The sequence below is a fragment of the Aspergillus saccharolyticus genome, assembly GCF_003184585.1.
Source record: "Aspergillus saccharolyticus JOP 1030-1 unplaced genomic scaffold BP01scaffold_15, whole genome shotgun sequence".
NCBI lineage: Eukaryota > Fungi > Ascomycota > Eurotiomycetes > Eurotiales > Aspergillaceae > Aspergillus > Aspergillus saccharolyticus.
Genome location: NW_020290625.1, coordinates 278,911 through 305,843, shown reverse-complemented (window position 1 = coordinate 305,843; position 26,933 = coordinate 278,911). Strand labels below are relative to the sequence as shown.

General features: G+C 52.2%; 7 protein-coding genes across 7 annotated transcripts; 3 read left to right on the top strand and 4 right to left on the bottom strand.

The window, feature by feature from the left end:
• Positions 1-331: 331 nt before the first annotated feature.
• On the top strand, positions 332-2,316 carry BP01DRAFT_340660 (undecaprenyl diphosphate synthase family protein). The gene is made up of 2 exons (XM_025573410.1): positions 332-1,026; positions 1,126-2,316. The coding sequence occupies exons 1-2, from the start codon at positions 802-804 to the stop codon at positions 2,083-2,085; spliced, it is 1,185 nt and encodes a 394-aa protein (XP_025431282.1). The 5' UTR covers positions 332-801; the 3' UTR covers positions 2,086-2,316.
• A 206-nt stretch (positions 2,317-2,522) lies between these two features.
• On the top strand, positions 2,523-4,539 carry lys9 (saccharopine dehydrogenase (NADP+, L-glutamate-forming)). Its single transcript, XM_025575036.1, has 5 exons — positions 2,523-2,654; positions 2,739-2,792; positions 2,890-3,176; positions 3,316-4,191; positions 4,269-4,539. The coding sequence occupies exons 1-5, from the start codon at positions 2,609-2,611 to the stop codon at positions 4,362-4,364; spliced, it is 1,359 nt and encodes a 452-aa protein (XP_025431281.1). The 5' UTR covers positions 2,523-2,608; the 3' UTR covers positions 4,365-4,539.
• A 458-nt stretch (positions 4,540-4,997) lies between these two features.
• BP01DRAFT_382740 (AHA1 family protein) lies at positions 4,998-6,146 on the bottom strand (the record flags this gene model as incomplete). Its single annotated transcript, XM_025577388.1, has 3 exons — positions 4,998-5,717; positions 5,785-5,867; positions 5,924-6,146. The coding sequence occupies 3 exons, from the start codon at positions 6,144-6,146 to the stop codon at positions 4,998-5,000; spliced, it is 1,026 nt and encodes a 341-aa protein (XP_025431280.1).
• Positions 6,147-6,784: 638 nt separating this feature from the next.
• BP01DRAFT_356782 (uncharacterized protein) lies at positions 6,785-11,296 on the bottom strand. Its single transcript, XM_025575035.1, has 3 exons — positions 11,174-11,296; positions 10,609-11,060; positions 6,785-10,500 (listed from the first exon to the last, which is right to left on the bottom strand). Exons 1-3 carry the CDS (start codon positions 11,179-11,181, stop codon positions 6,977-6,979), a joined length of 3,984 nt encoding a protein of 1,327 aa, XP_025431279.1. The 5' UTR covers positions 11,182-11,296; the 3' UTR covers positions 6,785-6,976.
• Positions 11,297-14,741: 3,445 nt separating this feature from the next.
• On the top strand, positions 14,742-16,110 carry fbp1 (fructose 1,6-bisphosphate 1-phosphatase; the record flags this gene model as incomplete). Its single annotated transcript, XM_025572661.1, has 2 exons — positions 14,742-14,863; positions 14,977-16,110. The coding sequence occupies 2 exons, from the start codon at positions 14,742-14,744 to the stop codon at positions 15,917-15,919; spliced, it is 1,065 nt and encodes a 354-aa protein (XP_025431278.1). The 3' UTR covers positions 15,920-16,110.
• A 539-nt stretch (positions 16,111-16,649) lies between these two features.
• Positions 16,650-19,715, bottom strand: BP01DRAFT_356778 (H(+)-transporting V0 sector ATPase subunit a). Its single transcript, XM_025575034.1, has 4 exons — positions 19,422-19,715; positions 19,279-19,357; positions 17,748-19,210; positions 16,650-17,690 (listed from the first exon to the last, which is right to left on the bottom strand). The coding sequence occupies exons 1-4, from the start codon at positions 19,545-19,547 to the stop codon at positions 16,791-16,793; spliced, it is 2,568 nt and encodes an 855-aa protein (XP_025431277.1). The 5' UTR covers positions 19,548-19,715; the 3' UTR covers positions 16,650-16,790.
• Positions 19,716-19,931: 216 nt separating this feature from the next.
• BP01DRAFT_356777 (proteasome activator BLM10) lies at positions 19,932-26,073 on the bottom strand. The gene is made up of 3 exons (XM_025575033.1): positions 25,609-26,073; positions 20,166-25,557; positions 19,932-20,109 (listed from the first exon to the last, which is right to left on the bottom strand). The coding sequence occupies exons 1-3, from the start codon at positions 26,037-26,039 to the stop codon at positions 20,047-20,049; spliced, it is 5,886 nt and encodes a 1,961-aa protein (XP_025431276.1). The 5' UTR covers positions 26,040-26,073; the 3' UTR covers positions 19,932-20,046.
• Between the last annotated feature and the right edge of the window lie 860 nt (positions 26,074-26,933).

Here is a 26,933-nt window from a genome sequence, read left to right as displayed (position 1 = left end):
TAAGGGTTTCCAGACAGACATTGCTTCTACCAACAAGTACGGCCTTCATTGAAGAAATTTAGAAACAGCCAAGCCACCCAGAACTTCTTCTTCTTCTTCTTCTCAGGGGCAAAGCAATCCTAAACATCTCACTCAGTCTTTCCTTTTGTCCAAGGCTCTTCGAAATATAGTCCCTTTTCGAAATATAGTCCCTTTTAAATGGTTTGTTCCGCTGACTGTCCGGGAGGCCGAAAGCAGGCAGGAATGATTTACACGTGGAGAAAAGCCGTGTTGCCGACCCACCACTTACTCCGAGTAACTCAGCTTACAGGTTACGTTTCCCCTTCGGTGTTGATCCTTGGCCTACTCTACTAACTATTGGTCTTTGATCTCACTCAGTCTTATTCCAATTGTTTGATCCCTGAGTTCTCCTGTTTGGCTTGAAATCTCGTGCTTGAGGTCTATTCGATTTCTCCATCAAGTGACTTGCGTGGCCTGGTGACCGCCTCTCTTGCCACCAAAAATTTCCCTTTTTTTCAAAAAGAAACAGCCTTGTAGCCTGCCTACCCATGGGCACGGTCCTATCAGTCAGGACCACATTGTGATACCGTCTCTCTGCACTCTATTGCAGACTGTCATTGTCTTCAGTTCATCTCCTTGAGGCGTCCAGTTTCCGCTCGTGTATAATCAATTGTGGTAATTTCGACAACGCCGCCAGTGCCGACCCGATCATCGCCTAACCCCCGGCCGCGTCGCGAAATCCCCGCGGCTTCTGCTTCCGCCAGAGACTCGTGTGCTTGCAATCCAAACAAACGACACATTATGTCGACCTCGATACATCTGTCGCGGTTCAGGAAATGGCTTCTGGCCTCCCCACCAATGGAGTTCGTCATTGCGCAACTCCGGGAACTGTTGGTTGGGGCAATCAGGCAGGGTCCAGTTCCACAGCATATCGCTTTTGTCATGGACGGGAACCGGAGATTTGCGCGGTCACATGGCATTGAGACCGTGGAGGGGCACAATATGGGGTTCGAGGCGCTGGCAAGAGTGAGTCCTTGCTCCCCAACGGCGATGCGCTATACGAGCCTTGCCCTTCTTCCATGCCATTGAAGTCTACCACCAACTAAACATTGCCTGACTTTCTAGATTCTCGAAGTATGCTACAAAAGCGGAGTCAAGGTAGTCACGATCTACGCGTTCAGCATCGAGAACTTCAAGCGGTCGAAATTCGAGGTGGATGCCTTGATGGAGATGGCTAGGGTCAAGCTTTCCCAGATGGCGCAGCACGGAGAGATTCTAGACCGCTACGGCGCCAAGGTACGGGTCTTGGGTCGTCTAGACATGCTGAAGCCCGACGTTCTGGCTGCCGTCAATCGAGCAGTCGAGATGACGAGCGGGAACGGCGAGCGCATTCTCAACATCTGCTTTCCTTACACCTCGCGTGACGAGATCACGGGAGCCATTCGGGACACAGTGTCGGCTTACAGCCAGCCCCTACCGGCGGACCGCCCTTCAGTGGCTAGCCAGCGTACACCCTTCTCCGAGACGCATATCACGCAGAACATTCGAGCCCAGGCGCAGCACACGAAAGCGGACGATCCCCCTAGCGATATTGAGACTGCCTCGGAATCTTCGGGCGAGGACGGTAGCCTAAAAACCCACCATTCGAACCAGGTCTATGAATCCGGCTCATCGTTCTCGTCTTCATCCACTCTGCATCTCGGCGGACAAACGGACGCAGCCAACGGACGGGAGAACTCGCCCAGAAAGGAGAGGGCGGTGTACATGTCCCCAGAAACGATTACTCGTCAGACCTTAACGGAACACATGTTCACGGGGGACAACCCTCCCTTGGATCTACTGGTCCGCACGTCGGGGGTGGAACGTCTCAGCGACTTTATGCTCTGGCAATGCCACGAGGAGACCGAGATTGTCTTTCTGGATGTGCTGTGGCCCGACTTTGACCTCTGGCATTTCCTGCCTGTGTTGTTGGGCTGGCAGCGGCGGATCTCCAAGGCGAAGAAGAACCCGGACGCGGAAGGAGACTTCGACGGTGAGAGTTACGAGCCGGCTGAAGATAGCAATGGCAAGATCAAAGGCTTGTAGTCAGGACTGCGATCTGCACATATATTATCAGAATCCCCAGGAGTGGAGTTTGGAGTTTGCATTTTGAGGCAGCACTTGGACTGATATTCCCCCGTGTTCTTTTTCTTTAATTCTTTTTTCTTTTCTTTAATGCCTTCTTGCGTGTTACTCATTTATAGCGTGATGCTAGAAAAGTGGACGATGGGCGTGTATATACGCATGCATACAGAGACATACACATCATAGAGATGGATCTGCATACTGATGCAATGGGCACTCATCGAAATAGTAACCAATGGGCGGGTCTTATCTCGCGCCGAGTCAGTAGCCACAGCTAATAGAATTGGGTGAATGAGTCGTGCTCCGATACCGCTGGACTTCACGTGACTTTGCGGCGGGGAACGATGGCCAGCGAACAGTAACCCACCCTGAGCTCGATGACTACGACTAGTTACTACTTGACTTTTCTTCTATTCTCGTATTTTCCTGCCTGCCCTATTTTCATATCACTTTCTTCCCCTTGACCATCTAAACTCATATCAAGATGCCTGTCGCTGGCTCCAAGGTTCTCCTGCTGGGCTCCGGCTTCGGTATGAATGGCACTCCTTCCGTGTCGCCCGCAATTGCGGGGTGACTCACTCACTGGGCACGTATGACTGACACTGGACTTTCAGTGACCAAGCCCACCGTCGAGGTTCTCAGCAAGGCTGATGTGCATGTCACTGTTGGTAAGTACTCTTCTCAAGCAAATTAAGCACGACCACATTCTCAATCGAATACAATTCCCCCGTCCCTCCAGTGCTCCATCTAAACTAACCCCACCAGCCTGCCGCACCCTCGAGAGCGCCCAGAAACTCAGCGAAGGCTTCAAGAACACCACCGCCATCTCCCTGGACGTCAACGACGATGCCGCCCTCGACAAGGCGATGTCACAGGTCGACCTGGCCATCTCGCTGATCCCTTACACCTTCCACGCGCAGGTCATCAAGGCCGCCATCCGCACGAAGAAGCACGTGGTGACGACCTCGTACGTCTCGCCCGCGATGATGGAGCTGGACGAGGAGGCCAAGAAGGCGGGAATTGTGGTGATGAACGAGATTGGTCTTGATCCTGTATGTCTCCCTTTACCCCTCCATACTGAATTTCCAACCTACTACTCCCAACCCTTTTGACTTTGCCCCCCCTTCAAACCCTCTTTCACCCCCTCTTTCAGCCCTCTCCAGGCACTCCGTTATACTTACCCAAGCATAGGGAATCGACCACCTCTACGCGGTGAAGACCATCTCCGAAGTCCACGCCGAGGGCGGCAAAATCACCTCCTTCCTCAGCTACTGCGGCGGCCTGCCGGCCCCGGAATGCTCCAACAACCCGCTGGGCTACAAGTTCTCGTGGTCGTCGCGGGGAGTGCTCCTGGCGCTGCGCAACGCGGCCAAGTTCTACCGCGACGGGGAGGAATTCAGCGTCGCGGGGCCCGACCTCATGGCCACCGCCAAGCCGTACTTCATCTACCCGGGGTTCGCCTTTGTGGCGTACCCGAACCGCGACTCGACGCCCTACCGGGAGCGGTACAGCATCCCCGAGGCGCAGACGGTGATCCGCGGGACGCTGCGCTACCAGGGCTTTCCCGAGATGATCAAGACCCTCGTCGATATTGGTTTCCTGGACGACACCCCGCGCGAGTACTTGGCGGCGGGTGCTGGTGGTGCAATTAGCTGGAAGGAGGCGACCCAGAAGATCCTGGGCGCGACCTCCGCCGCCGAGAAGGACCTCGAGTGGGCGATCGCCAGCAAGACCCAGTTCGCCAACAACGAGGAGCGCAACCGCATCATTTCCGGGCTGCGCTGGATCGGCCTCTTCTCCGATGAACCCACCACCCCGCGCGGGAACCCCCTCGATACCCTCTGCGCCACCCTCGAGCAGAAGATGCAGTACGCCCCCGACGAGCGCGACCTCGTCATGCTGCAGCACCGCTTCGAGATCGAGCACAAGGACGGCAGCAAGGAGACCCGCACCTCGACCCTGTGCGAGTACGGCGTGCCCGGCGGCTACTCCGCCATGGCCAAGACCGTCGGTGTCCCCTGCGGTGTCGCTGTGAAGTTGGTGCTGGATGGTACAATTAACCAGAAGGTTGGTTTTCCCCTCCTCTATACCTAGAAGAAAAAAAAAAAAAAAAAAGGGAATGCGCTAATCAAATATCTAACTAGGGTGTTATCGCTCCTATGACCATGGATATCTGTACTCCTCTCATCAAGGCCCTCAAGGAGGACTACGGTATCGAGATGATCGAGAAGACTCTGTAGAATGATTTCCGCAGTGTGTTACGAACTCAATTTATGACCGTGCAATTAGTGGGGTGATTTTTTTTTTAGATTCTTTCAAAAGCTAGGGTAGAGAAAAAGAACAAAATTTTGATCGCATGGGATTTTAGCCTCCAGCACTCCGTGTCGTATCTCTTCCTATCTCAATCAATTGGCGTACTTGCTTTGCTGCTACAGATACATAACCAGGATCGCACGATGGTAGATGGCAAGGACCAGCAGCTAGTCAAAGTATGTACGATTCATCTGTCTATCGTGGATTCGTCCCGCCCCCAAGTAAACCCCTGGGTGCGGGTGTATATATCATTCAAAGGTATGGTGACGGTACAGCAGGGCAGAATGCCTGCCTTCATGCCCTGGAATTCCCCAAACGCCTCAAACCAGCAGTCCGCTCAAACACAATAACTCGACGACGCGTTGATATGGACTGCTTGATGACTCTAGATCGTCCTCGCTCTACCCGGTTATGGTGTCTCAGATGCAAGAAAAAGATAAAGTCCTCAGACACTCAGGAATCCGCTCAGAGAATAGTGCCAAACCTATACCAAGCAACAAAACAACCAAGGCGATCAGTAGCTGTTTACCAAAAGAGGAGGCCGCGGGGGAGGACCTGGTTTATACAGGACCTGTAAGGAAGAACATTGGGGAGCATTGGGAGGAATAACAGATGGAAACATACCCGAAAGTCTGCTTGATGCTGCGGACGTAGTACATGTCCCAGTTCTGCTTGGTGACGTCCTCCTGGCCGACGGGAACACCGGTCCAGGTCACGCGCATCTGGGTCACACCGTCGACGTCGTTCTGGTCGAGCTTGATGTCAAGAGTACTGAAGTGACCCTCGGGCCATTGGGCCAGGCGCCACTTCTGCGTGATCTCGGTGGGCTCGAGCTTGACGTACTCGCCGCTGACATTGCCGTCAAAGATGGCAAATTTGCCGCCGACGTGGGCGCCCTCGAACTGACGGGGAGCGCCGCGGGTGAAGGCGGCAATGCGTTGAGGGTCTGTGAAGGTGTTGTACAGTTCCTCGGCGGTGGTGCGGAACTCATCCGAAGCAGTCACGGTGGTCGTATTGACGGAGACCTTGTTGCTGGTGGTGGTGGTGGTAGTGGTGGCGGGGGCGGCAGTCTCCTTCTTGGTCTGAGGGTATGACTTGGGGGCAGGAAAGCCGAGGGAAGGGTCGACACCAGGGGCATGCTGGAGGTCCTTGCCGTGCTCGCTGATCAGAGCCGGGCCAAACTTGGCCAATTCCTGCCGGAGCTGGGGGACAAGCTTGGAGCGGACAATCTCCTTCACAGCCTGCTTGGAGGGGGAATCGGAGTAGTTCTCGATTTCAAACTGAGTAGCCCAGACGGTCAGTCATCCCCATCAGCATGGCTATGGGGGCGGCTTGCAGGGAACATACGACGTACTCATCTTCCTCGGTATCGTGGGCTACCTCAGGAATGGTGATAGTACCGCTAACGGACTCCTCGTCCTTGGTCTTACCTGTCAAAAGGTCTTAGTCGCGCCTCGGAAGGAAAGCACTCTTGACATTTACGAACCTTCATACTCCAGCTGTACTTTGACGTCGAACAAAGTGATGACCTTGCCCTTTCTCTGACTGACGTCTACATCGCCATCCATCGACAGCAGGTTGGAAATTTTGGCGGAGGCGCCATTGTCCTCTGCGGAGATGACAACGAGCTTCTCCTTAAGGTAGTCTTTGGCCCAGCCCGAGGCGTCCTTGTTCACCCAGTGCCAGTTGTTGGGGTTGTGCAGAACCATGTTGATTGTTTTATTTTAATTATGAATTGTGTCTAATGACTGGAGGGTGCAAAGAGAAGCTGTTTCTATTGCGGGGCAACTTCGCTAGTGTGGGAAATTTAGCGAGTCTTTAAAAATTGCGTGAGTGCTTTCCCACGGGAGATGGAAAGAGGCTAGGTTCTGAGAGATTACACACAATGATTAGCATAAATTCTCGACCAAAGTGAACAATGGCGCCATGCATCAAGTATGTAAAGGAATTGTCAGGATCCAGATAGCGTTTCCCGGATCGCAAGCTAATCAGCATGGAGGATAGAGTAAATATCCCCGTCTGACTGGTGCCAGCTATGATGTCTCATCATGTAAAGGCCGTCGTCCCTCACTCAGATGGCCAATGGCCAGGGGGTGAGGAAGAGGGAGGGGTAATAGGGAGAATGAAGAGAAATTCCAGTGCGACTCACAGTTCAAAGAAGACGACGTCCACAATCAAGACGCTGCAGAGATGACAGATCAATCAAGTCCACTGAAGGCGTTGGGAAGTAAAATAGAAGTCGAGGTACCGTAGGGGGAAAAGGTTGGCGGGGGACCCGGGAGTGTTAAATTCTACGTTTTGGTGGGTTGTGAAGATTCGAAAGGAAAGCTCTAGAAGATTTAATTTCAAGGCATCCGGAGTTAGTCGATACCACGTGACTGGGGCGGTCTGGTGGGGCAATTCAGTTCAATGTCAAAACAAACGAATGTGGGTATCTTGATAGAAAAGCAAAGCAACAACAACATCATCATCATCATCACCAAACAGTACGAGAGCAATTTTGACCCAGCCTTTCCCTGTTAACTCCATGTTGACTTCCTTACGCCTGCTCCAACTGTTCGATTTCATCCCATCCATTCTCTGCCATGAGTTGCTCTTTGACCCGCTCCCGTAACCCTTGAATCTGGCTCCCAAGCGCTTCAGCCCACTGGCCTTCTACCGTAGCCACCTTGTCTTGGAGGTCGCCGGTCAATGTGCGTTCCTCGTCTGCTCTCGACGCTTGCAGCTCTTGCAGGACCTTGCTCTCTGCCTCTCCCTGGCAGATACGCTCCGCTTCCACAAGACTGCAGTTCGCCTTCATCACTGCCGACTTGACCTCATGCAGCAAGCAGAACAGGTTGATCTGAGACTCGATATACTGGTAGCTAGATTTCTCCGCATGCGAGACCAGTGTGTATAGATATTGTAGCGGATGTTGGTGGTAACTGGGGTTCTCGTCGTACTCGTGGACTGGGATCTGGACCAAGAAGCCACGGAGATTCTCGGGGATCTGCTGCACCAAGGCGAGGAGAGGCGGGGCAATATCCCAGAAAGCAGACAGTTGGATCTCCACCCCGCGGGCCACATTCTCCTCAATCACATCCAAAAATGACTCGAGACGAGCCAAGGCATCGGACTCGTGATTGACTCGCCGATCCATTGCATCCTTCAAAAAGAACTCGCTGGTTTCAAGGACCTTGTCATCGTTCCCTGCCTGCTTGTATGGCAGCAGTACCACAGCCTTGTACTTTTCATCCCGATCACTGATCAGCTCAAAGACTTCACGATGTAAATTTTCTCTGGCCTCGAAGAGCCACTTGAGTTGAGTGAGTTTCTCCAGGAGTTCCGGTTTCTCATCCCCTTCCTCCTGCGTTTGGTCAGGCGTCCCACACCGTGCGTCGTCAAATAGCTTGCTCTGCAGTTCATCAATGCAAGATGTCGCTCGTTCAATCCGATCTCTCAGTATCGTGCGCATCGGCCTAAAAACCGTTTCTTGAAAGTTATCCAACTGTCTTTGCATCAACTCTCTTTCCAGGGTGTTCTCCTCCACGATTAATGCTGCTTCGGCTTCTGCGGCCTCCGCGAACGTGATACTACCTTCCTGGATTTGGCTCTGAATGTTGGCCTTGAATTGTCGACGACCTTCCTTGACCCGTGTTAGGTGCTTCTGGAACAGGACACCCATGTCTGTTTCATGGCGTTGCCGAGTAGCTTTGATCTCGGATAGATCGGTGATGGATCGAACCAACGTCCGATATGTAACGAGTTCGGGATGGCTATTGTTGACCGCAGGATAGTGTCGGGGGTAAGGTGGCGGTAGGGTGATCAGCCGTGAAACATCCATCGTCGATCTCGCCTCATACCACCCGAGATGACTGGGACCTTTACTGGTCAGGTGGACGGGCATATCCGGCTCCTCGTGCCAACCCACCTTCTCGGGAGGGTATTCATCTGGGCCGTATGCCATGCGCTGGCCGGTTGAGTCTTGGTCGCCACCAATGCCACTTCCAGATAAACTCTGGCTTTCTTCCAGGAGGGCCTCCCGTGGCAGACCCATGTACTTGCTCTCCCTCTTCGATCGTTGAACTCTTCTCTCGCCTCCTTCACTACTAGAGCCAGTCTTCGATTCCCACCAGCGACTGGGAGCACGTCCTCTAGAGCTCATTTCGTCGTTGCTGAGACCAAGACTTGCAATCGGTGAGAGGCACGGCTGGTAGTTGTTCCACCACGCAGATTCGGGCCGCGATTGAGGAATGTCTAGCTTAGGTTTGGGTAATGCTCCGGTTGATGCCCTTTTCGGAGGCATAACGGGAACACTCATAGGAGTCATCTGAGTAATTTGTGGTGTTTTCGGTGGCAACTCGAACAGTTGCCGGACCACCTCGTCCCTGTCAAATGACCCGGTATCCCAGATCTTAGCATATTTCTCCCGTCGGATCCGAGATTCCGCAATGATGAACTCGGTGAACAATTCCAGTGCTTCCTTCTCGTCAACAGCATCAGCCTCTTTCTCGATGAAGATCTGATGCCTTTGCGAAGCGTTCCGGATAAATTCATCATCACGCTTAACGACAGAGTCTAACGAGGGCCCTTGCTGAGCTGAGAGGCGGCGCGGGGCTAGCGGCGATACCGTTGGAACACTGTCATTTGGCAGGTGCAAAATGTGTGATATGGGCCTTTCGTCTTCGACTCTCGACGACTGGGAGGGCGATCTTTCCTGCTTCGGTTGAAGTGGTGGCGTCGGGAGGGCTTTTGAGGGTAAAGCCGGCGAGGCTCGTTTCGATCTTTCCGTCCCTGGTGAGAATGGCGGAGTTGGTGCATATGCAGCTGGTGCCTCTAGCGGGCTCGGCTCGGCTTTAGGGGTGGAGAACGGGGAGCGATTCGAAAACAGGCCTCCTGAAGACGCTCTGGATCTTGCGGGAATTTGCTGCTGCATTTCAGAGCCAACGCTGCGCGTACTTCGCGGGGTGACCTTGGCCGAGGCTTGGTGTGGCGTCTTCTCCGTGTCCCCACTCGTGTCTTCTAAGACCAAGTTGGAGGGTTTGATCTTGTCCAGTGCTTCCGCCCACGGATTACTGCTCATGGACACGGCACTGAGGTCGTCCAGCACTTGACTTTGCCGGTTTCGCCGTTCTATCCGTCTCTCACGAATGCCCTTCGCGTTCGGGTCTTTGATGGCTGGGCTTCGGAAAAGACCACCACTGACGGAACTCTGGGATGTTTGCGAAGTATCGTGTGGCGTGGAACTACTTCCGGACGCTTTATTTGTAGTATCTATGCTCAAGGGCATCTTCTCGTTCTTGGGTCTGAGCACCGAGATGGTTTCGTCCACCCAGCCAGCAGGTGTTGGTGGTATGCTATCAAGCGTAGTTCCCAGCGCCGGAGGTGCGCGTGCTTTCCCAGTTCTAGCAGGAACCTTGTGGCTGCGTACAGACGATGCATCGGACAAACCATTCACACTTTGTGACCTTGTGCTCGGCGGAGGGCCCGGGGGAGGTGGAGGAAGGGGCATTCCTGGCTCCCAGCCTTGCGATAGTGGTGACTGACTTCGGGTTTGACTATGAGCCCGGGATGAGCTCGCACTGTTGACCACGGGTCCGGCCGAGACAGCTCTTCGCGAAGCGGGTGGACGGCCCGCGTCATCCATGCTGTCAGAGCCCGACAAGTGGCTGCCGTTGTTAGACTGCGCTGCTCGCATAGCCTCCGGCGAGACCACAATATATGGTCTCGAGCCTAATGGTGCGGCCGCTTGGTCGCGATAAGGCTCTCCTCTGTTACGAGAAGAGGATCGAGATCCTGAGAGGCTTTGCGGTAGCGGGGGTGGGGGAGGCAGTGAGACTCGTCTGTTCCGGCCCTGCTCATTCCCCACGAACATGGACATCGGACGTGCCCTCGGAAGACGACGCTGTTGATACTCCGGAGCTTGATCCGTACTCGGACGCATTGCTCCTGTGTAGGAGGACGTGGTACTCGGGGAGCTTGATCTCACGGAGGAAGGATCATGACTAACATTATCTCTGGGTTGATGCTGGTGTTGCTGACTAGGGGGCGAGTACGGAGGAGGTGGAGGCGACAACGATACATCTACAGCAAACACGTTAGACCTTTTCTCGACTGTGGACTCTGAAGGCTCGCAGCACTCTATATCTACAAGATTGAGATGGGTCAGAGAATATAGAATGGGGACCAGACCTGAGTGAGAACCCAATGGACGTGGTTGGGGTACAATCCTCAGCATGTTGTTCGTTTGGGGATAGGTCTGTTGGCCTGTATTGATTGCAGTATGTCCCACCGGTCCCCAATCTTGAGGATTATAAGGAACGTTGTATTGTCGGGACGACATGGGGGAAGATCCAATGGCGACTCCTCCCGGAGACGCTACGACAGGAGACTGGCCGTGTGTGAACGGGCTCGAGAGAGACGTCGTAGAAAGAGGCGTAGGAGAGTATCCTGCCCCTAAACCAAGTCCAAGGCCTTGGAATTGACTACTACTGAAGGCGGTTGTCAGAGGAGGAGGCTGCACGGCATGCTCGCGACGACGGGGTGAAACTTGGTGGCTGGCGCTGGAATAGGGACTCGGCCAGCTGCTGAGAGGTTGTACACCAGACGACAGCTCGTCGCCAGCATTGCTTGAAGACTGCCAACTAATGAGAAGGCTGTGATCAGCAACCCTCGGACCCTCGCAGCGGGAGACAGCTAAAGGGGATGAAATCGCTGGGTGGTGGTGAGGGAGGAAAGTAGGAGAAGCCAAGCACACCTATTCATACTCGCAACCGATCCAGAGCACGATAGCCATGGCTGAAAGTTGCTTGCCGGAACAAGATTACGGACAGGCGTAGACACGAAGGAGGCGAGCCGACCAGACAATACGATAGGTGGTGGAGAGAAAGTCAAAGGGCTTGAGAGTCGCAGGAGACTCTATCCTTTGCGATACCCCTCCAGCCCAACGGCAAGCCCCGGTGCCGGGATTCGTCGAGCGGTCCAGCTCTTCGACAGCCATTGTAGATGAGGGTCCACTGAATAAAGGAGGGGAAAGGCTGAGAAGATGAGATAAACGACAAAAATAGAACATCAGGAGACGCATCGGCCGGGTTGAGTGCAGGGACAAGCATGAATGTGACGAGAGATGCAGATGAAGCGGGTTGAATCACAGCCGGCGCGAGCACCGGCGCTTAACCCTGGCTGCTTCGCAACCACTCAAGAGGCGGAGATTGAGTGCCCAGGGTCTTTTCGCTGGTCCACTCCAACTCGGCGTCCGACCTAAGGCGCTACAGGGGCAGTAAGCTAGGGCTGATACAGAAAAATTGTCAAGAAAAGTTTCTATTTTAATCTTCGTCATAAGCTTTGTCTAATGCACTCTAAAGAATTCTGACACTGGGGTATCCTTTCCATCTTGCGCAGCTACTATGCGAGTTCAAGGCCGGTTTTGCCCCAACTAATTTTGGTCCTAGAGATCACTGCAGCTATATTAGCCATCTAGCCATGCTGCTTGTGCGAAGATGCAATAAGAGACACTAGTCTTTTCCATTTCAGATCAATGCCCTGTCACAGGCGGTGGTCATCAAGGTATTTCTTTATGTTGACCGTCGTGATAAAAAAGAAATAAATCATCATTGGAAAAGGGATAAAGAAAAGATATCAAGGCAACTTACATTGCTTTTGTGAAGGTTGAAGCTCAATCTGGGCCAAGACCCAAGCCAAGTCGAGCTTCAACCCAAGGTTCCAAGGTACAATCTCTCATCGAGAGATCCAAGCCCTGCTCAGCGGATTAGTACTGAGACTGGCACGTGAATGAAATTGTGAGGAAGCATGGTGACGAGTCAGTCATGACAGGTGTCGTCTCGGCCAGCAAAGCAGGCTTGGACATATGCTTGTCTTTTTATTTATGTCGTATCATCATGCAAGGAATCCAGGCAAAGGAGAGAGTCAGTGACATACTTAGACCTCTTTCTCCCAGTCAGGACTAGCCAAGGCACATAATATGTGACAGTCCATCTATCAATCACGAGTCAGTCAAGTCCATCAAGAGTCTAATGCGCACGACTTCTCGTAACAAGCATGTCAGAAATGCATGAATGGTTATAAAAAAAGATGTTGTCTGCATGGATAACTCCAATAAGACTCGTCATCTAAGGGAATCATCATGTTATGATGGGAGTTGGAGAGAACGGAGAGTATTTACCTTCAGGGTATTGAGAGCATGTATTACTATTACTTTGCGCAGCCTGAGAATACTTTCATGACGATCAGCCTCAGGCCATGCATCAATGATGAGATCCAGTATGCTTGGAGAGAGTATCTCAGTGGGCGAGGTTTTCTAGGCCTGCCGCAAAAAAGGCATATCCATCAGGACCGGACGCTATGTCTTAACGCCGTCGGAGCCCAGTGCCGTTTCATCTTCGAAAGTCGCGTGTGAACAGTGAAGGAAAAGTGAAATGCTTACCCTCTCCGGCTATGCATGGAAGCGATTCTGCAGATCTGAATATCTGTGGCAAATCTTTTGAGCTGTTAGCGAATGTCGACAGTCTCGTCCAGATTTAACAATTGAAAATAATGAAAATCGAATCAGAAATAGCCATTTGATATCGTCCAGGACCCGAAGGCCTCAGTCGGTAATTTCCAGCGTATATAAACGTTTGAAGCATCATGTGAATGAAAATAGAAAGCAGCGCGAGAAACAGGTGAATCCACGTACCATTAGTGCAGTTACTTCGGGCGTGGCATGTCGAAGGGAAGCTAGAGTGGTAAGTCTACTGTTGGCTGGTTAGCACCGTGCCAGTGACTTCAGTGTAAAGAGAACAACAAAGTCGAGTCCTTCGCGAAAGCATCAGACTGACGTGCAAACAAGTGAGTTTTCATTCCCCGGATGGGTCAAAGACTCTAGTTTGAAATGTGGTTGTAGGTATCATCATAGAAGGATGACGGCAGTTTGGGGGAAAGGTGGTTGGATGGCTGAGCAACACTTACCAAAACGAGTCCTGTTCAGCGAACAGTGCAGTCAGTTCCGAAGCGCATGGTCATTGAGCAAAGCAAGAGAGTCTCTTGCGTTCTACAAGCTTTGTTATATCTGAAGCCACGACATAATAGGCAGACAGACATTGCAACAGAGAATGTTGTTTGTGTGGGAAAAAGCTAAAAAGAAAAAGCGTTTCGAACATTTTTAAAGCTCTTCTGCTCGGAGCCAACTTTTACCGAGGGGCTAGCCTGCAAACAGTTAGACTACAACTTAGGTAAGCTGGGTGTTTTCTGCCAGCCCTTTCGGTTTGATCTGAAAAGCGGAGAGACCAAGCGGTCAGACTTCCAAGTCCTGAGATGGATTGGAAGGATAGCCGAGAGGCCAGAAGCTGACCTCGACTTTGCTCCGTACTTCGGAACTGATGGCCGCGGTCGATCAATCTCCGCATGTCTGCTGACCTCCTCAAGAGCCTCACACTATTGATGTTGTTTTCTGAGTAGTCAGATTGCTGGATCTCACTAGTCTCACTCGAAGCTGTTTCTCGGAAGTCATCATGTCAATCGGTAACCTGATTGATTATGGTGGTGATGATGATGATGATGATGATGATGATGATGAGTTGGCCTGCCCCTGGGATGATTGACCTTGTCAAGCTTCAGGTGTTTTCTCCATATGTCCAATGGCATTGATATTGATGCCTTGAGACTCGAGGATCCCTACTGTACTCACCGCTCACAGTCAATAATAGGCTTGAGTCTGGACCTTTTACGGAGTAGGCTTATAGTGTGTCCCGGTAAGGCGGGGAAAGTCGGCGCGTTCATCGGGGCAGCCGGAGAAGAGGTTGAAACTGAAGGGGAAAATCGGGCTACGACCGAAAGCGGAGAAGAAGAAGAAGACGACGACGAAGAAAAGTCGAAGAAGGGAAACTATGACGATTATGCGTCAATTGCATCGCATCCTGTTTCTCTCATACTCGGTGCTCCATCGAGTGACGTTACCCGGCAAAAGATTGCTCCTTTTATAAAGTCCGGTCAATTCTTTTCCTTCCTATCTGTTCTTCCTAAACAATTAGTTATATTTACATCTATCTATCCCTCCTACGACTAAGTGCCCCCCCTCCTCCGGCCAGACCCCTCCCACCCACTATAATCCTCGAGTCCTACTCTTCACGACTATCTCCCCGCCATCTTCCTGCTTTCTCCGTTGAACCGAGGTTGCAGTTTACTTAAAACCAAACTCCAATTTCACTCCCACTTCCCCCGCCTTCGCCGGAATTGGAAGTGTTGTATACTTGCGCAGCTCTCCTCCCTCTCTCTCAATCCCACACCTACCATCCCACAAAACAATCACACACACACACACACACATCATGGCTTCTGGCGGTAGTGCTCCTCCTGTTGGACAGGAGAATATCAACACCGACATTGTCACTCTCACCCGCTGGCTCACTGAAGAGCAGGCCAAGGTAGCCGAAGCCACCGGTGACTTCACGTGAGTGGTTTTTGCCCCTCTTTCCAACCTCCCCCCCTCGACCCTGTGCCCAAATAAAACCACCCCCCAAACCATGCAAGACTAACCCATACACTAAAACCCGCTGAATTCAGGCTTCTCTGCCACGCCCTGCAATTCGCCTTCAAGTCCATTGCCTACTACATCCGTCGCGCCTCGCTGATCAACCTCACGGGGCTGGCGGGGTCGTCCAACACGACGGGCGACGATCAGAAGAAGCTTGACGTCATCGGCAATGACATTTTCATCGCGGCGATGAAGGGATCCGGCAAGTGCCGGATCCTGGTGTCCGAGGAAGAGGAGGAGACGATTGTGTTCGACGAGCACCCGGACGCGCGCTACGCGGTGGTGTGCGACCCGATCGACGGATCCTCCAACCTAGACGCAGGCGTCTCGGTCGGCACGATCTTCGGCATCTTCCGTCTCCCCGACGAGGTGCTGGGGGCGGGCAAGCAGGTCAGCGCCAAGGACCTCCTGCGCGCGGGCACGGAGATGGTGGCCTCGGGCTTCACCATGTATGGCGCGTCGGCGCAGCTGGTCATCACGATGCGCAACGGCAGCGTCAACGGCTTCACCATGGAGAACTCCCTGGGCGAGTTCATCCTCACCCACCCCAACATGCAGCTGCCCGCCAAGCGCGCCATCTACTCGGTCAACGAGGGCAACAGCATGTACTGGGACGACTGGTGCAACGCCTACTTCCACAGCCTCAAGTTCCCCGGCGAGGGTCAGAAACCCTACAGCGCCCGCTACATCGGCTCCATGGTCGCCGACGCCTACCGCACCCTCCTCTACGGCGGCGTCTTCGCCTACCCCGCCGACAAGAAGAGCCCCAAGGGCAAGCTCCGCATCCTCTACGAGTGCGCCCCCATGGCCATGCTCTTCGAGAACGCCGGCGGCCTCGCCGTCAACTCCCGCATGGAGCGCCTCCTCGAGGTCGTCCCCGAGCACATCCACGACCGCAGCGGAGTCTTCCTCGGCTCCAAGGACGAGGTCCAGAAGATCATCGACACCTACAACCAGCACAACAAGAATTGAAAAAATTATCCTCCAATCACAAGAACGAACTGAATAAACCAAGTGAGGGGGGTTCACCATGTCACCGGGGCTGATCAGTTTTGTCTCTCTTCTTCTTCTCCCCATGCCATGTTACGAGTTACGTTGTACTTAATCGATACACTCCAAACACAAACCCCCTTAAAAAAAAACAATAAAAAACATTTCAAAATGAATCAGATGATTCTTGTAGTGTTCCTTTTTAGATATTAAACAAGTAGAAACACTTGGGGTATGAACCGCGGCGATGATGGTAATACTTAGTAACACAATTTCCCGTTGTCCCGCTATTATATATTTCCACCAATGACTCACCGCATTAATAGTCTTGGGGGGTACACACTACAGTAGGTACAGGGTGCGTAGTAATCACTAGAAGGCAAACCTTCCCTTCTAGAATCGCATTGAACAAAAAACCTCAATCCCTGGAGGGGTGACACAACCGATGCCTCCCTCTCGCCGACAAACACCCCGTTTATCTTGCCACAAACCCTGGTACAATTTCTGAAATGAGTTCATACTGAAGAAATAAAGAGGGGATTGATCAGCGCAATTGAGGAACATGATGTCATCTGTCCCCACTCATGACTTACCCCAAAAATCCGCAGTCACACTCACATACTGCAGGAGTTGATGAAAGTACACACACACACAGTATTCTGGAACCACCGGTGATAGTAGCCTCCCCTACGATCTGATTGCAACAGGACCGGCTCTAGTATGATTTCGAATTCGCTAGTTGTCTAATCCAAGATGCTAGGCAAAGCGGACGAATACAGACACATAAAAACAATAGAAAAAGAATGTACAATCTGTAATCGACAGACAACCATACCCCCCCCAGTCAAGAAAACTAATCCACCGGATCCTCCTCGAGGAGGGTCTTGAAGCTGAACGGGCTGAAGGGCAGGCCCTCGCCCATGAAGTGCTTGCTCATAGCTTCAACCCAGTGCAGACGGAGCGAGTGAAGCATGGCACTGGTGCCTTCCATCACACACAGAATGGCAATCGTCAAGGTAAACCACAGATAGAAGGTGACCACGATCATGATGACGCGGATAGTGCCAGACTCCTGCTTGAACGCGCCGCCGATGGTCATGTCCCACAGAACGATGGAGAGTTGCTGGTGAGCCAGGGAGAGCGCCCACAGACGCAGGTACGAGGCGGTGTGGGAGATACAGTTCAGACAAAACTCGATCGTGTGGATAACCTGGTGGATCATGATCTCAGAGAAGTCGAACTCCTCGTGCTCCTCGTCGCCGAGGTCTTGCGCAATCAGTGCCACCCCCTCGCCGTCGCTAGCCAGGCTGTCGCGGCCACCAGAGGCGCGGCCGTCCAGGTCACCGTCATCTTCCAGTGCGCTGACACGAGACTGTTCGCCGAGACCCCGGTATCCGAGCGCACGAGCACGGTTATGCTCCCAACGGAGGTAGAACGGCTTGAAAAAGAGCATGACTGGCACTTGAACCACTGCGAGAAGCAGGAGGACGACTTGGACTCCGGATTGTCCAGGGTACAATTGCTCCTCAACTGTCCCAGGGCTGAGGAACATGAAAATGAGCATGTTCAAGAGACCCGGGGGAGACTGTCCGCGAGCGTTCCAGTCCACAGACCACTTGTAGAGAATAGTAAGGACGAGATATCCGAAGATAGACTGAAAGAAAATCATTCCCGGAATGAAGTTACCAATAACATCAACCCTGGACTTGAAATGACGGGCATTGACATATTGCAGGCACAGGGCGTAAGTCATCTACTGAGAGTTAGTACAACCAACGCCACAGCACTGAGAAAAAGCATAGGAACCTACATGAGCCCAACCGAGAACGATACTCATCTTCATCTTCAAACTGTTGGTAAACAGCAAAGAGTTCTCCGCTCCGTGCCAATTCCAGTCAAGTCCAAAGGGATAGCGATAGCTTCCTTTCAGCGCTGCGTTCACGGTCTGTCCTTGCTGAATATCCTCAGGCCATTTCCAAGCACTGGAGAAGATAGTGAATGACTTGGAGAAGATATCATTGTAGATCAAACCCGTGTACATAGAGAAAATACCCATCATCAACATGATGTAACGACCATAGAATGCCATGTACGTTAATTCGTCCAGCTTGGTCTTCTGCAACTTGCGTTCCCAGAAGATCATGGCAGAGGCCGCCAAAAACATCAAGGTACCATGGCCAAAGTCACCAAACATGACAGCGAACAGGAAAGGGAACGTGACGACAGTGTAGAGACCGGGGTTGGCCTCGGAGTACTTGGGAATGCCGTAAGCATTAACAATGGTCTGGAAAGCCTCTGTAAACTTGTTGGTTCGCACGTAGGTGGGAGGCGTCTTGTTGGTCCGGATCTGGTTGACAATAGTGGGCACGCTCAGTCCAGCACGGTCGTTGACGTCTTGCAAGGTCGACTTGATCAGGGCCAGCGAGTTGGTCGGACACCAAGCCTCGGCGATGAGAGTCTTCCGAGCTTGATCATAAGAAAACTTGTTGAGCGTATCGTAAACCGCCTTCTCCTTCTTGACAATGATCATCCAAGCTGCTAGCGAGCGAGCAATCTGCGTAAGCTCCGCGTCGAGCGTGTTCTTGGTGTTGCGGAGAACGTTCCCGACATCGCTCAAACGAGTGTTAACCTCATGGATCTGGTCGCGTCGGAGCTCACTATTCTCATCGACATTGTACAGCGACGCGCCGAGAGACTCCGAGATCTTTCTGATCTTGGCGATGATGCTCTTTCCATGGGCGAAAATGACGAAGACGTTCTTGTGAGACTCCTCGTTGGTCGAAGGATCGATGATTGCCTCAGGGATCTCAGACTGGTTCATGTAGAGGTTACCACGCAGCGTACGCCATAGAATACGCTCGAAGGCCCCAATTCGATCCCGGGGAATCACACCTGCCACGAAGCCGATGTTCATCTCCAGGAAGGACTGCTGCTGACCTTGCGCATCCCCGTTGGTGCCTTGGTGTTCGACATCCCGGAGCAGTGGTGCCTCATCGTTGTCGAAGGATTGTCGGATCTCTTCGGTATGGCTGTGGGCGCGATCGAAGAAACCACCGGCCTCCCTCAAAACCCAACGCCACTCAGTGAGTTCCACCTCACGCTTCTTCAGGGTCTCGTAGCTATCGTTCAAAGAGGCGATCCGCTGTTCGAGGCTTTCGCTGCGTTCCGCCAGTTCGTCGATCTCCGAGGCGAGAGGCGCTGCCAGAGTATCCGAGAATTCAGAAGAGGACCTCATGGGAATGCTCGCCTTGTCCATCTGACCATGGAAATAGCCTGGCGAAATGGACATGTTAGCGTATCTACCTCAGCTTCCGTCTTTACGCATGGAGTTTATCACGTACGCAGCTGTCTTTCCACATTGTCCAGCCGGCGGATTTCCTTGGTGAAGGTACGCTGGAAGGCATTGGTGTCGGGGTTAAGCTAGTCGAAGCGGAAGGTCAGTCAGTGACATTGTGAGAAGGTGGAAGATAAGACTATCACTAACATCTCTGAACTCGACTTGACCGAGTTCTCCAAGAGCACTGACAACTTCTCGACCGATTTCATTGGCGATGTAGAGCTGGGTCAAGCTCATATCCGACGAGCGGAAGAAGGTGTCCCTTGGAGCCATGGTGACGGGGAAGGCTGCCTGCAGCAGTGTCTATCCACAGCAAAACCTCAGGTGCGCAGTGGCGCCGATGTCAGAGAATGATATATGAAGATTTAACGATAGAAGCTTTCGTGTTAAAAGGGAAACGGCTTTGAGCTAATGGAAAGAGCCCCGACGCCTGGGTTGTGAACAGACTCGATGATGCACTCCATATCAAGCCCGGTACGGAGAGCCGCGTGGCTGCTTGAGGTCACATGATCTAGACGGCTCGGGCAGCTGACTAATATATGACTAATGATCTTCATGTTCTGCAACTCTCGGGGGAGTCACTGATAACTTATAGCTGAACTACGAACCACGGATTACTGATTATGCATCCTATTTTAATGCCCGTAGAAACTCCGAATAGAGTTTAATATCTACTATTAGGTCCCCTAAACAGACCCTAAAGTTGACGCAGTTGAATAAAACTACCAATTTGTCATACATTCGTTCGTTCACTCCGTGTAAGACAGAGGAATCATGCAAAGTAACTCTTCCAAAGCACCCCAGAGAGGTCCTCTAGTTGGTCCGGTGTGAAAGCCTAGTACACAGATGTAAGTCAGGGGACCATAAAGAAACGGCATGATGGCAGCTTACCTTGGCATCGATGTGCCATGTATCCTGTCTAGTCTTCTTGAATTCGCTAATGATCGATTTGACACTGGATCCGACGATGCCAGGGTCACTTGCAGCTCGGACGCTTAGCGTGGTCAGAGCATCTGGCATCCATCTCGGAGGTGGACTGTTGTAGGGGAACGCTTGAATGAGCGCCCCAAGACCTAGAACTGCACCGTGTCTGGAAATGATGAGCCGAGTGTGTTCCGGGGTTGGAGTACCAACTCCGGAGGAGACTGGCGTGGAGATGCCCGAGCGAAGCACTTTGGGTTTTTTCGGAAGAGGATTGTCCACCAGGACCTTCGTGAATCGCTTCTTCAGTCGAGCGACCATCTCTTCACGAAGTGAAATAGGAGAACAGCGAATCATGCCAGACAAAGTGGCAGACGCACCCACCCTTACCTCATGCTGTGGGTCTTCCAGCATGCTAGCCACGCACTCAAAGAGCTTATCACGATCACCCGCAGACAGCAAGAACAGACGACGGAAGTAGATAATCTGAATATTGATCATGACACGCAGGCGTTGGTGCCAAGACGGAGAGGTTTGCCCGATGTGAATGAGTGTCTTGATGAACTCGGAATTGTGCTCGGCAGGATATGGAATGTTTGGCAGATGACGGAAGACGTGGTAAGCCAGAGACTGGAGCTCGGGGTCTTCCTTGACATCCATCATATGCAGAAGCTGTCCCGTGAACAAATCAGGGAAGAACGACACCAACTGCGTACATTCATGGGACGAAAGGGTGGAATCCAGCCATAGCAGAACTGTCTTGCATCCGGAGGTGTACGAAGAAGGCGTTTGTTGACCGGGTGTGCGGGCTTGCCGCCATGTTTCGATGCGGTTGAAGACTTCATGAATCATCTTGTTGAAGTCTTCAGTAGGGCGATAAGGATAGGTCCCGACAGAAGATGCTGACTTCTGTGCCTCCAGGAGACGCTTCAAATCAGCATAAGACTCATGATACCTGGTACGGAAGATAGTTGCTAGGGTTTGTCCCATGGCTTCACGAACCCCCTTGTACGGGTGATCGAGATGCCCAAGGAAATCCTCGACAATTGGCTTCTCCATCTGGAAATGCCAGCCTGCATCGATGATGGATTGATGCAGGAGATTGATTTTCGAACTTTCCTTGAACGCTGCGTTGGTGCCCATATCTAACCGGAAACTCGCAAGCCAGTCGACCAAAGGCCAAGCTCTGCGTGGGTCCCGGCATTGGAGGATCATATGCAAGAATGTCGTCCAGTAACCGGAGTTCTCGGGTGTCAACCCATCAGTGAAGATCTTCTGGACAATCGGGAAGGCATATTCCCAGACCATTGTCCGCTTCTCCACGCTGGTGTCGGCCACGGAGCTCACCAGAGCCCCAAGAATTTCTGCAGTGGCGCGATGTTGGTGTTTGTCACTCCCGTCTTCAAAGACAGTTTCAATTTCTTCTTGGATGTCCTTGAACGTAGCTGCTGTAAGCTCATCACGAAGCATCAATTCAAAGGCGTAGAGAAGCATCATTGCGCAGGGCATGCGGAATTTATCGGCCGAAGGGTCCCGTGGTTCCTGCTTCAAGTACATGAAGAACTTGGAAAACCATGCCCTGTCAAACAGTTTGCCCATGTGCGCTCGAACTTTCCATTCCACCTCATCGTATTCGATATCGCGTTTTACGTTCGACTTGTAAGCCGGCATGCTGTCTGACCAGACAAGCCAGCCAGGGAAATCGTGATCGACGTAGTACTCCGCCTCTGGATGAGCGAAGCTAGCCAAGTATTCCTTTGTCCAGCCTTCGTCGTAACGCTTGGTCGCTACCTTGAGTTTGGAGGGGAAATGCTGGTGACCCAAAATGTAGTTCTTGTAATCGTGACTACAAATCGCTCGGACATCTATCATTGTGAATAGTGCGATAAGTGCTTGCGAGTACATGCCTCGCAGTCCAGGGTGGTCATCGATTGAGCCGTGGGTCACGAGTTCAACTAGATTCTCGCTTGCGATGTAGTCGAATCTGAGGCCCATAGTGATCACGATCGTGGCTGCTCGACTGGCCACTTTCCAGTGGGATACCCTTGCAAGATTCACCAAGTCCTCCGCCAAGTCTGCCTTTTTCTTTTCAATGAGAACACGTTTCTTGTTGATGGCATCACGCTTGTTCGAGATCTCATCCTGGACGTCTTGACGTGGAGCAATCGCTTCGATGATGTCTCGATCGAGGACTGCCATCCTTTCCATGGCGCGCCCGTATTCCATAATCTGATAGACGGCACTCGAGCAGATTCTTTGCACAGATGGTTTGTCGACAGCGCTAGCGTCAATGAAGGTACGAATGAGGACAGGGGCGTACTTCCAGTGGCGCCCAACTGTCTTGGCAACACTCCCTAACAACAAAGAGAACAGGGCACCTTTGATTCGAGCATGATCGTTTTCCCTGATACCCTTCTGAAGAGCTTTCAACAGAGGAGGGATGACCAGCAGACGAGAACCCCAGACAGCCTTGAGAGCCGACTCTCCAGCGCTCTGAGCGTTGCGGCGAGTTTCGGTATAAAGAGAGACGCAGGACTCGGCAATATCAAGAAGCAAAACCTCATCAAGTTTGGAGCGACGGCGAGGAGCTGCGTTATGCCGAAGTCGTTGCAAGTGATAGACATTCGCTCTGCGCACGAGTAGTGGACGAGGATACTCTTTCCGAAGACCACTCATCTTGTAAGGATGAATATCCGCTGCAAGGAGTCGAGTGACTCTGTCCAGAACGTGGGCGGAACGCTCGATCCCGACATCAACAAACCAAGAGCGATATGCTGAATAGAGAGCTGCAAAGCAGGGCACATCGTCCTCCTGCTTGTCAGACAGGAATCTGTGCACATCGTGCAAGACCCATCCTGCCCGTTCCCTAATGTCGTGGATGGATGTATATAGCTTATCGTTCTCAGCCAAAGGGTAGCCAGTAGGGTAGGTGAAAGTATCTCTGACGGCGGAATCGTCGGAGCTATCGAGTGCTGCATCGGGATCCTCATCATCGCGCGGGGCATCTTTTGAGTCCACCATCTGCACATCAGTCGAACCGTCGACAAGCCCACTGGAGCTGGTTGTCGATGCAGCGTTGGGGTCGAACAGCACAGAGATACCAGAAAGGATAAGACGTAGCAGGACCAAATTCCGGGTCACCTCGTCCGACCAGTCTTTACCGCTTCCATCGCGTTTCACACTGGATGTTTCATTCGTCAGTGCTTTTAGCTGCTTTAAGGCAGACTCTGCCTGGTTCTGGAAGAGTTCCACGGCGAATTCAAGTTCCTCGCGTTTCGGCACGTGCCATTTTACACTCAATTTACAAGGATCTTGTTGATAGCTCCAGTGTTCGGGCTGGATGCCTTCGGCGACAACCTCGGGCTCGTACAACGAGTAATCCGATGTATATGTACCCGTGAGGTTGAGAAGCAGGTGGTGTATGAAGTTGGAGATATGTACTGTAGGGATGCCCCGACATTTCTGCTGCATATAGACGGCTATATCGAAGAGCTCTTGCTTGTGAGCCAAGACGGCATCTCCGACATGAACCACGCACATGCTCAGCATGCTGACGTTCCACACTAGACCACGGTCTCGGGGTAGGACATCCGTTCCTGTCGTTCTCGTGGAACCCGCGCCATTGTCGTCAATCTCAGTGCGAATAGCCTGGGTCAAGACTGGAATAAAGCGTTTCAAGGCCTTTGAGGGGTTCACCTTGCAGACTGAGTTACAGATGAAGGCCATTGCGTCTCGAGCCTGATGAATCACGTGGTTGGAGACGAAATCGACAACCTTTGACAAAGCGATATCATAGTACTCGGGGGAAAGCGATGACAGCAGTGGCATGAAAGTAGCCGGCAGGGTGTTCACAATGTTCTCTTCAGGAGATCCGTTCCGCACTCTACTGACGTCTGGCAGGTTCTCAAGTAGCGTAAAGACACGACCTAAGAATGACACAATGAAGTCTCCAAAGCCGCACGTCGAGGAGCGAAGAATCATCTCTTCGGTCTCATCGTCAAGCTCAGTATCATAGTTCAGCTGGATATCCACGCCCTCTTCTTCCATGCGCTCCATCTCGCCGGTGATCCATTGCATTGCGAGCATGTTACAGTTTACATCCTCCCTCCCCTTTGTCAGGTCGGCCATGGGAATATTGTAGCAAGCGGCCTGGATGAATGACAAGGAATGTAGGGACTTCTCCAGGTCATTGGCGTCGATGCCTGGTAACGCAAGCCCTAAAAGAGTTGTCATGTGACAGCGGTATCCCTTGGTCCGGGAGATAATCCGTGACAGCACTTGAAGAGCACGAAGAGAAGAGGTGGTTCGATGAACTTCGACGAGTCCTTGCAATGACGGGTATATGCGCTGCAGAGCTCCGGGAAGGATGAGGTGTGGTTCCAGGAAGGCCAGATTCTGCAGGGTCGACAACGAAAAGCTCATGGCCGTGCCACTCTTGGCGTAGATTCCCATGAAAATCACGTCGCGCAGGCACAGCACGAAGCGGCGTTTGAGGGGCTCGGTCAATCTGCGCTCTGCTGGAACTTCCATCTCCCCACTTTGCTCGCGGTTCCACCGCATTACGAAGAAATCTGCCAAGTAATAAACCAACTGCGACAGAGTCTTCGTCCAACCGCCCGAGTTCGATGGATGGAAGAAAGTCTCTACTGCCTGAATCAGTCCTTCAAGCTGAGTGAGGATCGACTCCGGTGCGTCAAGACATGCCGGCGACAGCGACATCACAATCCACCGGGCAATGTGGTGTGCGACCGGATGTTTCCGTGTGTCCCGATCAAGCATGATGCCCAACCCGGACGAAATATCGACCAGAGCGCTGTAGGGGGAGGTGGACTGCCCGACAGGGATTTCTAGCAATCGCAAAATAGCGGTGAAAATGAGCGAGGACTGTTCTGAAGTGAAGATACCATACTCCGAAAACGGTACATGACTGGCAGGCAGGGTATCTCGGGCAAGCCGAGACAGGTAATCCAAGAAAGTGATATCGAATGTCTTCGATCGACTGACTAACGACCAGAGATGGAAGTAAGTCGGCATGTAGTGCTGCGGTAGCAAATCCTCTCTTGACTCGGGTGGGGGGGACGTAGGCAGCATCAGGTTGATTAAGCCGACGACAACGAAAGCACCTTCTGAAAAAGACGTGGTATAGTGCGGAAGAAACTCTTCGAGCATCGCTGGCAGCTCACATGGATCGATGTACAGTTGAACGAAAGCACAGAGCTTGGTTAGGGTCTTGATGTTCCGTTTGAGATTCGAGGAATGCACCAAGCCCGACTCGGTCGGCAAAACAAACGATTTCAGCTCTCTATACAGAGGTTTCCAATCCAACGTCAAGTCCTTGACGGGCCTGAGATAATGCTTACGCCTGCGAATTTGATTAGCCACGAGGAGCGGGAGATCTAGGGAGGGTGCCTACTTGGTGAGCAGCATGAACATGCTCGCGAATCGTTCCGCAACATTGGGGTCGATGCCGGGGGCGAGTGAGAGCTCATAGTACAGTTTGACGAGGTTGACACGTTGCGTCCGAGTCGGATCGAATTTCAGTGATAGCCACCCTCTCAGCTCTCTAGTCCAGTGCACCGCGCCGGGACTGAAGTCTCCAGCTTCCACTGCGATGTAAAGTTGTCGTAGTATCTCGCAGAAGTTCTTGTCTCGCTCGGGCTCATCCTCGAGCGTGTATGGTAAATATTTGAAGTAAGGGTATGTGCGTGGGCGCACGCGCGCCTTGGGTTCACTGTCTCCGTTCATGACCGCCGATTCACCTCCTGTAGAGGTGGCTCGAGGCGGTTCATGTGTGTGATGAAAGTTTTCAGATGTCAGGATGGGCCCGGAGCTTGCGTGGTCCATCGCTGAATGTTGTGTCAAGATTTATCTTGTTGTGGAGGATGATGAGAATGGGGATGGTTCAGATGCGTTCGGATTCTAGGGATTCAAGATAGTTAGCCCGAGATCTATTCGACAGCTTGGATTCGAGAAGCATAGAAAAATGCAGAATGGTCGCACCTTGCACATGGAGATCGCGGTTAGATCCTCAACTGGAAGACTCGATGCCTAAACCGCAAGTTGCTGTGGGTTCGTCTCATATGCCAGTAGTAGTGGTCCGCTAGTAGGTGAGGTGACGGAAACCGAGAGCTCCAGAATCGAATCAAAGAAAGAGCTTAAAAGTAAGGTGTGTTGAAGGGAACGACACAGAAGCCCAACGATGGGGTGAGCACGAGCTTTCTGTACAGAATTCTGATCCAGGAATGAGTAAAAAATGGGGGTAAGCTTGGTAGTTGGTTGATCAAGATAGATTATCTCAAGCTCACGGGTTGCAGACCGAAGTTGGAGGTATCATTCATTGAGTCGGGTCTGGGTCAGTTTTGTCAGATCGGTGATGACATAATTCCGCCGTCGTAGCTTAGCTTTCACACTCTCAACTAGTAACAAAACCCACGTAACGGCCGGGAGCCTAACGATGGGTCTGACCCCAGTACAACCACATTGAAGAGGATGATCCCCGATCAAGTCTCTGTGCACCACAGCTCAGCGAGGGATCGGTGGGCAAAAAGCTAAAGGTAATATTACGGGTGTATGATAAAAAGGTGAGAGGAAGTGGGGGAAAAATAGGGTGGCAAGCAACCAACACCACTACCGTCGGACAGACACACCTTTGCCTGCCCAAAAGACTTTCTCTATCACATTTTCGATCGATTATGTTTTACATTGTTCATAAATCATTCGCTTGTCCCTCGTACATGA